Here is a 14,774-nt window from a genome sequence, read left to right as displayed (position 1 = left end):
CTACAGTCAGATAATTAATGCCAGGGAAGAACACCAGCAGCTCTCATACCAACTCCTTGAGGCTCTTGCTCATACAACTTTAATAAAAAATCATGCATTTTTTTGTGCACCACTTCCATTTCATTCCATAGCTCAGTAAGATGAAAGTCACCAAAAGCAAAGCATTAGAGAGGCTGCACGAAATCTGCTTATTTTCCACCTGAAAGTGCCATAATTACAGCAGCTAGAGAAGAGGCAGGAGCAGCTCTGGAGCAAACACAGGAGGTGCCAGGCAGCCCGGAACAGGGGGGAATTGCAGTGGAACAGGGCTGTGCAAACAGAAGGGGTATTTGGCTAAGGATAGCTTCATTGTGAGCACAACTCTCCCCATTTCCTTTGGAAAATTCAGCACTCAGGCTGAGGCATGAATCCACTACAGGCCTTTGTTTTCTCTGTTTTTAGCCCGGCTGCTCCCTCACAAGTCCCTCAGTGCCACCTCCAGGTGACAGCCCTTTGGCACACACTGACCAGCTGCTGTCTCACAAGGGTAGTATTTACAGCAGGATTGCACAAAGACACTTCCACCCCTGAGCAGCTCCAAACTCCCATCAGCACACTGAGATTAAGAGGATGGGCCCTCAGCCCTGCTTCTGGAATTCTCCAACTCCCATACTAAGGAGTTTGGCTGAACAGGGGAGTCCCACCCGCTCTGGATTCACTCCCTTCAGGACACTGCTGCTGAAAAGCTGCATCACTTGTCAAGCCCCAGTGCTGGAGCAGCCTTTGAGCAGAAAAGCCAGCTGCAGTTCCTGTGAAATCACTCAGACCAAGCTTTCCTTCACCACCTCTCCCTATGTGGGAAACTGACTGACACCTCTCCTGGCTGGTGGTTTGAGGGAATGGCTGGTTGGGTAGAGCAGAAATTGATTAATGGAATGAGAACAATTATGAATGGCACAGGCAGAGATAAAAAAATGCATTCAGAATGTCTTTAATCATGTAACACTAAAACTTCTTTACAGTGTCATGGCAATCTACACTTTACCATCTGCTCAAATTTGGTTCTGCCCCCATTTTTCAAATACAGAATAAAAATGACATTTTAAAACAGAACACATGGCTGTTTCTACAAGACTTCACTGCTTCAAGTGATTATTTTTTGCCTGTTAGTCTTGTATAAACTTCTTAAATCAACATAATTCTTTCCATAAGAATTGTAAAAGATAAAGCTCTCTCCTCCATACCCTCAGACCTTTGTGACATGGTTAGGTGTGCCTTCTGCTTTAGGATGGCAGCTTTTCTTCCAGGCTCAGTATGCACCCCAGAAATGGAAAGTTGTGGGGAGGGGGGGGAATAATGAGTTACTTTAGGAGTATCTGAGTGTAATAAAGTTGAGACGTTAGCTAGAAAGATTATATTTGGGGCAGAAGGATGCAACAAGCATCCACCAGGGCTTTGGAAGATATTCTGCACTACATTACACACGGAGGGATTTTGTTATGGACCATCAAAGAAACTGTTGCCACGAAAGACAGAAGAGACAATCTTCCCAGTGGAATTGATGGTGCCCTCGCTGTCCGAGCTGGACTCGGAGTCGCTGCTCCCCGAGTAGGCGCCCAGGCCAGGCAGGATCCCGATGCACACGGCTGCTGAGGGACAGTGCACTGTGGAGCCTCCCACTGAGCTGCTCCCCAAGGCAACACAGGAGGGCTTTTCTGCAAGAGAGAAACCTCAGTCAAAAGCTGCAGTGCAGGAAAGGGCTTTCAATCAGCCCAGGAACCGCCACGTGTCACTCACCTGCTTCTCCCACATAAGCAGGGGATGATTTCAGGATTTAATTAAAGCATAAGGCAGCTTTATGCTGTAATAAAAGCATTCTGACAGGAAGGACTTGCTACCTCAGGGGATTTTTTCTTCTCATCACTAGTTTAAGCCCAGCTCTATGCTGGCATTACAGATTTTTTTTATTCTAAAGTTGTCAGTTTGATGCTTGTCAAGAACCAAACCCACTAAATAAGAATAAATGGCTCTGCTTTGAGTAATTGAGTATTTTTTTGCAATGTAACAGCATAGTTGAGAAAAAGTTTTATTCCATCATTCTGTTAGTCAACATCTCCCATCTTCCATGGCTAATTAATTATTTCTGCTGTTCTGAAAGTTTACTGAACAGAAGGAGATTGAGGAAGCGCCTTGGGTTGCCGTTACACAACTGCAGCTCACCCGATTTGTGTCAGAGTATCTTGACAGCAACTCAATTGCAGCCCTGACTGCTAAAGCTGAAACACAACTTAATTTTTCTTCTAGTTCCCCACAATTTTCTGAAACAAATTGATTTCAGGATGGACTGAATCACTTCAGAGCATAAAGCTCAAGTGGATGTACAGAAATACATGCAATGCTGCTGTGAAGAGGAAGGGGATGATCTGTTTCCCATGACTGCTGCCCACAGAACAAGCATTAGGCTTGAAATGCACCTAAGGACAATTCCATTAGTTATAAGGTTAAACTCTTTCAGATTAATAAACTCTCAAAGGAAGGTGGACAGTCTCTATCTGTAGAGACTTAAGAGTTCCTTAGACAAACATCTGTCAGGACTGGTTTGGGCAGGGGACATCCTGATAACCTGCAGAGGTTCCCTGCAGCCCTATTTTCCATGAAGGCTGTCAGCACCCACACTTACCATTTCTACTGCTTTAAAAGAGAACGTGCCAACCAAAGTCCGTGCTGTCTTGCCCAGTGAAGGAACAGAAAAGCAAAGCCTCTATGAGATTTAACCCCAACTCAGCTGCTGTTCAGTGACAGACACACAGCTTCCCACACACAGAAGTTGGGACATACCTGGATTCTTTTCCTCGTGGTCAGTGTCTAGTTTCAACCTCTTGACACTGTTACCACCATCTGAACTGTGGAAAAATAACAAAGTGTCTTGTTCTTCATAGGCAACAACTTAATTACTGTGAAGTCATTGTTACATCTTTGCCTCAAATGCTACAGCAGATGCCAGCAGGGTCCCCTGATGACCATCACCACTTCCAACTGCCATTAACTGAGGCTCCTTGGGGAACACGCAGGGTCCAAGGAAGCACCAGCACCTACACTACAAGAATCACTTGTTAACCTGGGATATGATAACCTGGGAAAGGAACACGCCTCTTGGAGTTCAAGTCAAACCCCTTGCACAGCAACCTGGAGCTGCCTATTCAGCAGGATGTGCCCCACAGGAGACTGGGAATAACTACCTGAGCTCCAGACACCCACACGGCCACAGCCTTGCACATGTGGATGATTACCACTCTTGCTGGTGCCAACATCCATGGCTTTTCCCTTGCAGGGCTTCTTTCCCCTCCTTCAAGCACCTAGAGAGCCTGTTCTAAAACATCCAGAAATCTTGCCACCACTAAGCTCAGACAGTCTTACAGCAATGGGCAGAGCTGCAGTGTCCACAAAGGTCCTTTTTGGGTCCAAAGTGGCACTGGGAGAAAGGAGCATGACTTGGACTTCTGACTCTTCAGAGCTTCTATAGCTCTCCCCTGTCACTGCTGAGATTCCCACCCCCCCTCTCCTGCATGTTCCCAATGCTAAGGCATCCACATAAATAAATGCTTCCCAGATTCAGCAGTGATGAACTGATGAAGCATGAGCATTATTATGCATTAACTCTTTTCTGTCCCTATCAGAACATGCAGTACAGATGAAAGGTTATTCTGGGCAGAGAGCTTTTAATAGTAATACATCCTTTACAGGAAATTACAAAGCTCAGGGAGCAGATGTTGAGCTCACACTACACTTGCTTTGGGCCACTTTGCAATAAAAGATAAGATGGCAAAAATAGAAGACTGCAAAGCAAGTCTGCAATGGCACTGACATGTCAGTTAAGATGCTCTCTTTAAACAGATGCCATCTGCAGATTTAGAAGTACCATTAAGCACGCGCCAGCTCCTTTTCTACATCCTACTGGGTTAAGTACTATTAGTTACAAGACAAAAACAACATTAAACAACATTATTGGCTGCTTGTTATCAGCTCAGGGTTTTTCTTTTCTGCCTTCCCAAAACCCAAACTATCACCCAACCCCACAGACATTAGGTGCTGGAAGTGCTTACTTCAGTTTTCAGACATGCAATTAACTGGAGCTAAACATCACCCTACAAGATAAGCTTCTAAAATAATCTCACACTCCCTGAGACGATTCAAACACACTGCACTTTGAGATGTCAGTAATCATCTTAAGTATTAGATGATTCATCTGTGGAAAATAAGTCTGGTCCCACATGCCTGGTTTCTCCATAACCTGTAGTCCACCAGCAGCTGTGTTTGCAGGCCAAGATCAAAGCAGCAAGCACATCACAAAGCCAGCTGGGATGGAAAGGGTGTTGATGCATCAGTGTAAACCCCTGAGGAACACGGGAAGTTTCTCTGATATCCTTAGAACCAAACTGGTACACAAAGCTCCAAACTGGTACAGAGCTCCTCTCTTGTTACCTTGTCTCCCCCATGCTGTCCCCAGCAGCAATTAAAACAATCCATTTTAAACACAGGTAAAACTGGCTGATAAGTTAGGCAACCTGAATGAAATTGCACTCGTGAGGTGACACTGGTATCTACAAACAGAGATGTAAAACAGATTCCCTCAAGCCCCAAGCAGGATTGCCCAAGCCTGGCACTCTAAAATGAAGATCCTGCCCACTTGCTTTACACACACTTATCTATTTGATTTGCTTCATGTTTTTCCCCACAGTTTGTGAGAGCCTATAGAAACAAGACTGGTCTTTTCTTATACCTTCCCCCTTTTTTCTTTAGGGCTAAGGTTTACACCTCACTCTCTGGAGGCAGTTTTGGCCTGTCTCCCTTTACACTGCTAACTGGGTTCCGTTCCTCATGAATTTATAGAAGTGTGAAACTAACCTTCTGTGTTTCACAGCTCCTGCCAACAGCTTTGCCTGAGAAAATTTGTTCTTGTTTTCCACTGACTTCATGGGCAATTTCTTCTCAGTTTCCTTCTTTGGGTCCATACTGACTCCCACTTTAGCGAGAGTGCTGTGAATTAAGGGTTAAGGATCAGCTGGGAAGGAATGGGGAGAACAGACATTTCCTCCCTGATATATTTAGCCAGCTCTGCTGACAGCAGTGACCGAAGTTCGTTCACATATTCAATCAAAATAAACTTATTTGTGATGACACTGAGCTGGTAGCCTCAGCCAGAAGAGAAGACACTTTGCCCTCTGGGGCTGGAGCTCTCTCTGGTATCAGGACCAGCTCTCCCTATGAGGATGTCCAGGCAGCAGCCTGGGAGCTGCTGTTCTGAAGCCAGAAAGGTGTAACACAAAACACCCAGCACCCTTGAACATATCCATCATCCTCCCTTTTCCTCAAGGCTTCAGAAAAGCAAAAAGGTCAGGCTGGACCAAAACAAACAAACCAAAAAGGCAGTGCAGTACTTCCTCTTCTATGGGGATCAACATTTGTGATTCAAATTTGCTGCTCCCCGCTCTAATCCTTACCAGAAAAGCTAAGCAGCAATATATGCACTCACTTCCACTCCCCAAACCCTCTTTCTGCTGAGCCCAGCAGATTTCAGCCTAGCAAGACAGAACAGTTCCATTTTTTGGGTTTGGTCTTTAGCACTGCACCTTTGCAGCTCATCTCTCTGTAAGGACCACAAGGATTCTACTGCTGGTCTGAGCAGCAATCCCAAAAGAAAGGAGACATTGATTAAGGGGAACTGTGGTCCCAGATTCACCCAAAAAAGACTGCAACTGCTCAGAAAAGCTAAGTAGATTAAAACAGTGTTAGCAAGGTGGAATGCAGCTGACACCTATAATGAAGTGGAGAAGCTTAAGCAGGTTCTCAGATAGAATAAGAAGGAGCAGGGTGTGTTTATTAGGGCACACTCTGCACACACTGAACACATCTCCTTGTGTGATGAAGAGAAACCTGCCAAAGACCCTGTTTGTAGACGAGGTGTCAGGAAAGTGACACAAAATTCTGCAAAAATTTTACCTGCATAGGCAAAGGCAAATTAACTTAGTTTAAAAGCATGTTTATAAACTCAAATCTAGTGTTCTAACAGTTTCTCCTCTGACTACAAGCTGCAGTTTCACACATGCCCCAGTCACTGCAGACATATATTGGATAGTGAATTTCACATAGATGGCCCCTATATTTGAAGCCATAGCTTTTTTCCCCCTCACTGAACATCTGAAAACCAAAAACTTTTAGACTTTGCTTTGAAGTGACACCCAGTCTCCAATCACTTTACAGACAGGAAGGTTCAGATGCCATTTATTATTTGATTTTCCTAAGGGTACAGCAGTAACCCAGACTGTTCCTTACTTCAATCAAAAGTCCTCTCAGCCCAAACCACTGCTCAATTTTATCTATTTTTGAGATGGCACAGGAGTGCCATCCTGTGGCTGGCTGAAGTCATCTGAGAGCTCCTCGTGCTGAAAATGATTTGATGTGGCCACACAATTCTTCCACACACTGCAGTGTTCAACTGCCACATTTAGGTCCATTACCTTGTTATATTCTAAGCCTGACTGAGGAACTCAAAGGCTTTTCTTTCAAAAGACACCAAATTACAGGCTTTTAGCTTCCATCCAGGATGGCATTCTCCTGGAACTCATCAACTAGAAAGGCACAGCACATTTTTAGTAGGTATTTTATACATCCTGCTGTCATTAGCAAATGTAATGCTATAGCCAGCCAAGAAGTGTTCCCTCTCAGGAAGACAACATTAGAAACAAACCTCTCAATCTGAAATATCAACTGCACTAAACAAGCTGTCCTTCAGTAAAGCCAGCTTCTTGGAGGGGGGACTGTTCCTACATTTAGATAGCAGTAAAGACAAGCTGATCTTGCTCTCAAATACTTCTTGGAAATGCTTTAAAATATTTGTAAATCTTTATCTGAGCAGGGGGGTCTGGATAGGATAAGGAACAAACAAACCTAGTTGTTTTTGCAAGAGAAAGAAAAATTCCTATTCATCCGTGCACATGAATTTCTTATGCTCAAGAGTACATTAAATATTCCAAGGTATACTTATCCTGAGGATGTATAATTTTGTGATTGTTCAACCTGAAAAATTAAGAAAAAAAAGTCTCTGCACTTGAATACTGACACAGTTTTTACCATGAAATTATTGCCTCTGGGTCGCTTAAATTAAATGCTGTACCAGGAAAAAGAGCAAATAGTGAAATCCATTGGGCTGACATTGCTCATATTAATTTGGAAGAGCACTTTAACAGAACCTATAGATGCAGCACAGTGGTTTTTGTCACTGCAGTGATAAACCATTAGTAACAACCTGCAGAAGCAAAAATGATTTTTGCATTTCAGAGCACCACCAAAAATCTCAAAGACAAGTCAATTTGCTCTGAGGTTGCTGGAAATATTATGGTTAAATAAAAAGAATTTTAAAAAGGAAATTAAATGGGCAACACTTTTGATTTTCTCATGAGATCAGGTGACTATAAAACATTCTCCCCTTCTCCACTCCATCAGCAGTAAGTTCTACAGTTTAAATTTTACACTAAGACTTCAGATTCAGAGCCACCAATATTACTAAGAGTGCAAAGACGGAGGTGAGATGGTCTGTACATCTTGATCAGGCTGTTCAGGGATCTGTGTGTTATGTGGCTAATTCAAGGCAACTGAAGGTTCCCTCAGGGCTGGTATGGCTCACCCCAGATGTACGTGACATAACAAGAGCTGTCAGCTGCTCCCACGGCACAATCTCACACTGCACAGCCCTGGATCAGCCAGCCCCACGAGCAACCATCACCAAAACTAAATATATCCATGAATATCCCATGAATAGATCCAGCAAATCAAGAAAATACTCCAAATCCATCAGCTAACTGCAGCCTACTTCTGAAGTTAAAAAAATGCATCAGGACTGGTTTTCCCTAAACACACTCCTGAGCTAATTGAGATGTTCTTCACAGGACACATGCTCCAAATTGAAAATCATTGACTAACACAAGGCAAGACCAATCTCTGTAGTACCAGCACTATTTAATTTTATTTGCTGACTGGTTTTGGTCACCTCCTTGTGTCCACAAACTCTTTCATCTATACTAAAGCTTCCCTGAGCACTTGTGTTTTGTTCACCTAGAACTCAAAAGCAATCTAGACAAGGAAATCAGCAGATTCTGCATAGGTTCAATAAACCTCAAAAAAGCAACATTTTGCTTAGCACAGAAATTCTCAAACCATTCCAGCCTCCCTTGACTGGCACTAATTAGAGAGGAAAAACATCCTATATGATTTTCTAGCACATCTACAAGAAAATTAGGCAAATTTAACAGCAAAGCAAAACTGCTCTGCTCTTAGTCCTGCCTACAAGTGTGTACTACCCCAAGGAGCAGAGATTCCATGGGCACTGACTTCCCAGAAGAAAATCAGCACATCTACACAAATGTATTTAATTTCTCATCCTGAAGGTATCAGCAAGGGAGAAAGTATCTAATACTCCAAGAAGAGTAAGAGAGAGCAATCCACACATTATTTCAAACAGGTATGTTAAAATCAGGCAATATAAAGTTTAAAAAAAAAAGGGTGTAATTTTCCATAATTTTCCAAATCAAAATATTATAAATAATACACTGTTTTTTTCTTTATGTTCTCTTTCTCTTTTAAGTTATGATATTTCATGACCTCAGTAACAGAAAAAACCAAACCCCAAAAAACCACAACCAAGCCCCAAAACAATGCAGAGGAGAGAAGGAAAGTATCAAAGAAGTGGGAGTTGAGGGGGGAGTATCAAACATTGCAGGGGTCCATCAAAGCTACAATGAAGCCATTAAACTTTTAAAGAGTATCACTATTCACATTCTGTAAAGCAGCTTTATAACAAGAATGTCAACTGACAGAACAAACTGCAGCCCACTCTTACCCTCCTCTAGGTAACTACCAGCCATTTTAGTGCAAAGGATATTCTGTATTCATTTAGTTCTTTCAGCTCTTCTTCCCTTCGTTGCTTTTCTAGTAGCTCTTGCTGCCGAGAAACCTCATCAAGGAAATGTGTCTCATCTTCATCTAAGCCTCTGACCATATTTTCTGAATAAAGAAAGAAGAAATTTGTTGGTTTCAGACACCAAGTCTAAGTCTGTCTCCTCTAAATGTTCTCAAACCAACCAATACCTAAAATAACCACACTAATTCTTCCCCCAAAAATCTTGCCTCAAGAGAGGAAGAACATTTTCTTAGAGCAAACAATTCCTACCTAATTAGTTTTAACACCTGTTCAAAAATTTAAAAAAAGTAGAAGCAAGACAACTCCTAATTTCCAAATAAAACCAAATTCTGTCTAAACATGCTACCCTACTTCAAGGAAAGTACATGCTAGTGCAGCAGGAAGGTCTTTTCTTGCCTGTTCTGCAAATGTTCAGTGCCTCTTGGGCAAATGATTTAATTAGAATGACAATAAAGATTATGTTTCAGGAAGACCAAATTTTGCTGTTCGTAGTCATCATCGGAAATCTCAGCCCAAGCATCACCTTTAGTCCTCATTAAAGTTTAATTCCATATTTTAGGCTTTTACATGAAGTCACCATATTTTAGTCTTCACCCACACAGGCAAGCCCTAGTCACTTTGAGGGCAAACTAGGAAATCCATTTACACGGATAATTGGCGAGCTTGTGTCTGACAGAAAAGCTCTGGAAATCAATGATTATTTGAGGTTACTTTATAAAAGCCAATCCCTGCTCCTTCCAACTCATGCAGAGCTCATTCATAAATCTTTAAACAGTAACTTGTAGCACTCACTGCTACTACTGAGGACCCCTTCAGAGAGCAAAAGCAGCGACACTCAGGACATTTTTTGAAGCAAGTGACATGAATTAATCTCATTTTCTGCCTGACTCATCTGCAAACTAAGAGGAGCAGCCACTGAGGTCCTTTGAGGTGAGGCTTTATTGAGGTTCCCTCCCAGGCACTCTGCAGCAGGTTTTGCTCTCCAGGTTAGCTGGTGTCTGATATTCTGCTGTGGTTGCATTAAAAGCAGAGGTGGGTTTACTTCTCAGGGCTACTCCCCATTCCAGTACCTGGATTACCAAAGTTGCAGGTCTAATACAACTGGCCAAGAAAAAGGATTCATTTAGACAGTTATTAGAAGCACTTCCTGTGCAGGCTGACAGCAGTCAATTTTTGGGTGGTTCCTTCAGCAAGAATTGCTTAGTCATGTTACCAAAAATGACTCTAAAAATGGGATCAAAACTCTACTGAAGTTTACTGGAAAGTCTCTAGGTGGAAAGAATCCTGAAGGTCCAGCTGGAGACTTTAATGCATTAATGCTGCTATCTGTACTTGCCACTTTTCAAAGGGCTTTTCTATAAAACCAGAAATCCAAATATTTCATTAGAAGAGTCACACATCTACTTCTAAAGAATCAAAACATGTAAATTTACTTCTTCCAAATCATAATCTTAACTCTCAAATCACTTTTAGTCAAATAATTATAGCTTGGAAATGTAATAGCTGCTCTAACAGGATTTCTTTAGTTGATTCAAGCATGTGTTAAAGCATGAGTTCAAGAGTCACAAAACCACAATACTTTTCCATTTCTTTGTGGATTGCTATCAAGTTTGTTTGGGTTTGTTTTTCTGGGTTTTCTTTAGGTTTTTTTTCTAATATGCAATATAAGCTCAGTGTTCAACACTTTACAGGCATGCAGCTTGATGACTGCAAACACCTTTTGAGTTTTGCATGTGTGCAGTGCTGCCTCAGTGTCCAGAAGGTGCTCCTTTAAAAATCCAGGATTTCAGTAATACTCTCCTGAAGCCTTTGCTTCAGACAAAACACACAGACACGTCCTTTACTCAGAAGTCATGCACAGCTGTTGCATACAACACATGCAGTTTGCTGCTGCTGCTGCTGCTTACTGAATTTAAATTGCTCCTCAAACTCCTGCTGCTTCTTTTCTCTCTGCTCCTGGAGCCTTTCATACAAGGACCGTGGGTCATATGCCTCCTCTGGGCATTCTGAAAGGAACAAATCAGGAAGGGAAACCATGTTAGAAACACTAAACCACCAACATTTCTCCTTCGTGTAAAAGTCATTTCAATTATAGAATATAAAAAGACATTACTTTTAATTTCTATTTTCCTCAAAAGTGAAAAATTCTCAGATCGTTTTCCTGTAATTACTGACATGAGCAGCAGTTCCCCTGGAGAGAGCACAGCCCCTTCCCACACAGTGCAGCCACCCTCTGCTTCAGGATTTCAGTACCAGATGCAGGGTGGAGATGCTCCAAGCAGTCAGACTAACAAGGAAACCAGGAAACCCGTGCTCTTGACACCTGCAAGCCCAGGATGAAACAAACTGCTTCTCTAAGTCCTGGGTGTCTCCTCCCAGACTTTCTATTTCCCACAAAAGTGAAAAATTCTCAGCTCTTTTTCCTGTAATTGCTAAATTTAGCCCATACCTTTTGGGTCCTCAGGTTTTCGGACCTTCTCCCATTCCTCCTGCCTTCTCTTTCGTCGCTCCTCTAGCTCTGCTTCAGACACGAACCTCTTGTTAATCACCAGGTCAGCACTGCCATCTCCCCCTTCCATTGTGGAACAGCGGCTCCTAAAAACACAATCAGGAGTCTGATTATGCTTTTCAATGAGTGGTTATTAAATATCCTGAAAAAACAGACCTGCTGCCCTTACAGTAAGTTCAGTTCTCTAAAGAACACTGCACAGTAAGCACTGACTGAGACACAAACTCACTGCAAAGCTGCCAAGACTAATAAGCATCATCTATTACTCCTTCTTTACTCTTTTTTCATGATTACGTCTTTCCTGCTAGCTGTCTGCCTCAGGCTGTATTTCTGAAAGTCATGTTCCAATGGCTTTACTTGGCTTAAATGAATATTAAAAAAAAAATTAAACACCCTCACCTACACTCTCATCCTTCTATTTCTGTTCCTCCACATATGTTCTGAAGAAAAATAAAGTGACGGCAAAACATCAAATCCCAGGTTCTTTTTGGCCCATGAAAACTTGAGAAAGCTTGCCTGTTTTCAGTTGTTGAACGCATGTATTTAGAGAGATTAACAGGGAAATGTCAGAAATCAGCAACTCTTCTGGCTTTGGCTGGGACAGAACTAAACTTCTTAGTAGCTGGTACAGCTCTGGGGTTTGGGCTTGGTGTGACAGCACCCTTGCTGGTTTAGAATAAGTGAAGGACTCCCCAGTGTCTCACACTCAGGCAGTGAGGAGCTACACAAGAAACTGTGAGGGAGCCAGGACAGCTGTCCTGAACTGGCCAAAGGGATATTCCACAGAACCATGACCCCACAACGCTGTGCCCAGAATAAAAACTGGGGGCAACTGGCTGGGAGGTCAAAAGCTGAGTGAGAAAGGGCAAAAATAGAGCTGGGGTCAGAAAATGGGCAGCACTTCCCCTGGAGAGAGCACAGCCCCTTCCCACACAGTGCAGCCACCCTCTGCTTCAGGATTTCAGTACCAGGTGCAGGGTGAGGATGCTCCAAGCAGTCAGCCTAACAAGGAAACTCGTGCTCTTGACACCTGCAAGCCCAGGATGAAACAAACTGCTTCTCTAAGTCCTGGGTGTCTCCTCCCAGACTTTCTATTCTGCCAGCTCCATGCTACACCACAGAGCCCTAATGCCTGCTTTTGTTTCAAGCCTGCACATCAAAACTGTACACAGAAGTACAACATAAACACAACACACAGAGCTGGTGATTTAAAGACATGCAAACATAACTTTTTTCTGCTTTATTATCTCCCTGGATAACTGCAGCAAGTTGAGGATTGCACACAGCTCTGCCAAGTACTGCTCCTCTGGGATCTCACCCTGCCTGCATTTCAGCACAGAAGAGATCCCAGAACAGTTCCTGTCCAAGGAGGAAGGGATGCAGTAACCCAAATAAGGGAAGAAACCTGTTTATCGTCCTTCCTCCATAGCACAAGGAATCAGTCCTGCAGGGAGTCCTGAAATCCTTACAAAAACGGATACTTTTGGGGGGTATTGCTTGTAACAAAAATTTTTAAATTGAGGTCTCAGGAGAAATCCAGGTTAGAGCACTGGACACATATTTGTTACAGCAGGATGCATTCTTAAGGTTAGAATTACTAAAAGAAGTTAAGACAAAAGAATTCTCTTCAGAGCTGGGGACAGGAAGGACAGATCCAGGGCTGGTGATCTTCTCTTTTTTAAACTTTTCTTTCTTTTTTAATATCTAACAAAAAAATCACCCTACGACCCCAAGTCCACTTTCCAGAAAGCATGGAACACTACTCTTTGAGTGCAATTTCTGAAAGTGGCTCAAGCTGGAAACCTACAGAGAAGAGAAAAATTGAATCCCACTGCTGAACACAGGTCCTGATCACAAGGCCAGCTTTCCTATCCAAGTGCTGCATAAACAACATAATTTGTTCCTCCACTTGTGTCAGCTCAGCCTATATATTTAGAGAGGAAACAAAAGGTTCCGATACAATGGTGACAGAAAGTAATGAAAGCAAACTGAGAGAGGGATTCTGCAAGAACACAGTATCCTCTGGGGACTACAGCCTTCAGCAGCAAACCACCTGGATCAGCTCACTCAGACAATATATTTTAAGTTACATGAATTGATACATCAATTAAGCCACGATTAAGGTTTAATTATGGCCTGAGATGCAGCAGTGGTGTTTCCAACACCAGCCTGAAAACTGACACTGACAACTCCACCTTGGGGAAAAGAGATGAGGGGGAAAAACCCCATCAAGCAGCATCACAATAAAGTTCACTTGCACTTGTAAAAGTTGGTCATTTTGTTGTATTCTTTGCCCTCTCCCATCTGAAGCTAACACACACAAACCAGACCAACAAAAAACATGCACTTGGCAACTTTTCCCTATTTATCTGTGTTTTGTCTGGTGACCATATTCTAGGGCTATGCTGTCACTGCAAATGACAAAAGTTTGTCACAGTCGTAAACCACATGTTTTTACAAGACCAGATGGCAACACCCCCAGGATCACAAAACCTCCCGACCTTCACAACCCTTGCCACCACTCGGGCTGGAACAGATGTGGGGCAGCGACGGTGCCCTGGGGACCTGAGTGCAGCTTCCAATAGCCTCAGCCCTCTTTAAATACCAAGGGCTACTTACCGACCCGTTCCATCAACGCACCGCCGGACCACGCGGGGCAGCGCTCCCCGCACCAAGCGAGGCGCTGGAGCCGCCCAGAGCCGCCCGGAGCCGGCGGGGATGAATCGGCCCCACCGGCCTTAACCCGCCCCGGGCCCCGCTTCCTGCGGTATCCCCGGAGCTGGGCGCGGGGAACCCTCCCGGGCGTGCCGGGCTCCAGCTGCTCCGCGTCCTCACCGCCACCCCCTCCCCGCACCTTCCCTCCCGGCCCCCGGCCCGCCGCGCTCGCGGGGCCCAGGCCCGGCCCCCCTCACCCCTGTACCCCAAGGGCCCGGCGGCCCGGCCGCGGCCGCTATCCCGCCCCCGGGCCCTTCCTCGGCCCCCCCGCCCCGGGCCCGCCCCCGGCACGTACCGCGGCCCCTCAGAGCGAGCGGCACCGCCGGGCCCGCAGCGCCGCCATTGACCCCGCTCCCCTCCGCCGGCCGCCCCGCCCCTTCCGCCCGCCGCGGCCAACCCAGCGAGCCCTTCCTCGGCGGCCCCGCCCCCGCGGCAGCCAATCCCCGCCGCTCTTACGGCGGGCAGCGCGGCGCGCGGAGCGGCCGGGGGTTGGCTGCGGGGACGACGTCACGGCGGCCCCGCGCCGCGATTGGGCGAAGCTGCGGGGCTGGGGCGGGGCCGAGGGCGGCGCGGGTCGCCCGGGAGACGGCGGGG

At 44.7% G+C, this 14,774-nt stretch overlaps 1 protein-coding gene across 3 annotated transcripts; it reads right to left on the bottom strand.

Moving 5' to 3' along the window:
• Window positions 1–954: 954 nt before the first annotated feature.
• On the bottom strand, window positions 955–14,575 carry PSME3IP1 (proteasome activator subunit 3 interacting protein 1). Of its 3 annotated transcripts, XM_038148320.1 has the most exons (9): window positions 14,476–14,522; window positions 13,273–13,389; window positions 11,406–11,551; window positions 10,864–10,962; window positions 8,918–9,039; window positions 4,885–5,018; window positions 2,818–2,882; window positions 2,660–2,703; window positions 955–1,694 (listed from the first exon to the last, which is right to left on the bottom strand). In XM_038148320.1, the coding sequence occupies exons 3-9, from the start codon at window positions 11,533–11,535 to the stop codon at window positions 1,452–1,454; spliced, it is 837 nt and encodes a 278-aa protein (XP_038004248.1). In that variant the 5' UTR covers window positions 11,536–11,551; window positions 13,273–13,389; window positions 14,476–14,522; the 3' UTR covers window positions 955–1,451. The 3 variants fall into 3 exon arrangements, with proteins under 3 accessions (XP_038004248.1, XP_038004247.1, XP_038004249.1); XM_038148319.1 differs by lacking the exon at window positions 13,273–13,389 and having other exon boundaries at window positions 14,476–14,575; XM_038148321.1 differs by lacking the exons at window positions 2,660–2,703; window positions 13,273–13,389 and having other exon boundaries at window positions 14,476–14,575.
• Window positions 14,576–14,774: the final 199 nt, after the last annotated feature.

The sequence above is a fragment of the Motacilla alba genome, chromosome 11 (genome assembly GCF_015832195.1).
Source record: "Motacilla alba alba isolate MOTALB_02 chromosome 11, Motacilla_alba_V1.0_pri, whole genome shotgun sequence".
NCBI lineage: Eukaryota > Metazoa > Chordata > Aves > Passeriformes > Motacillidae > Motacilla > Motacilla alba.
Note: the sequence above shows the minus strand (reverse complement) of the source record. Positions and strands in the feature narration are given on the sequence as shown.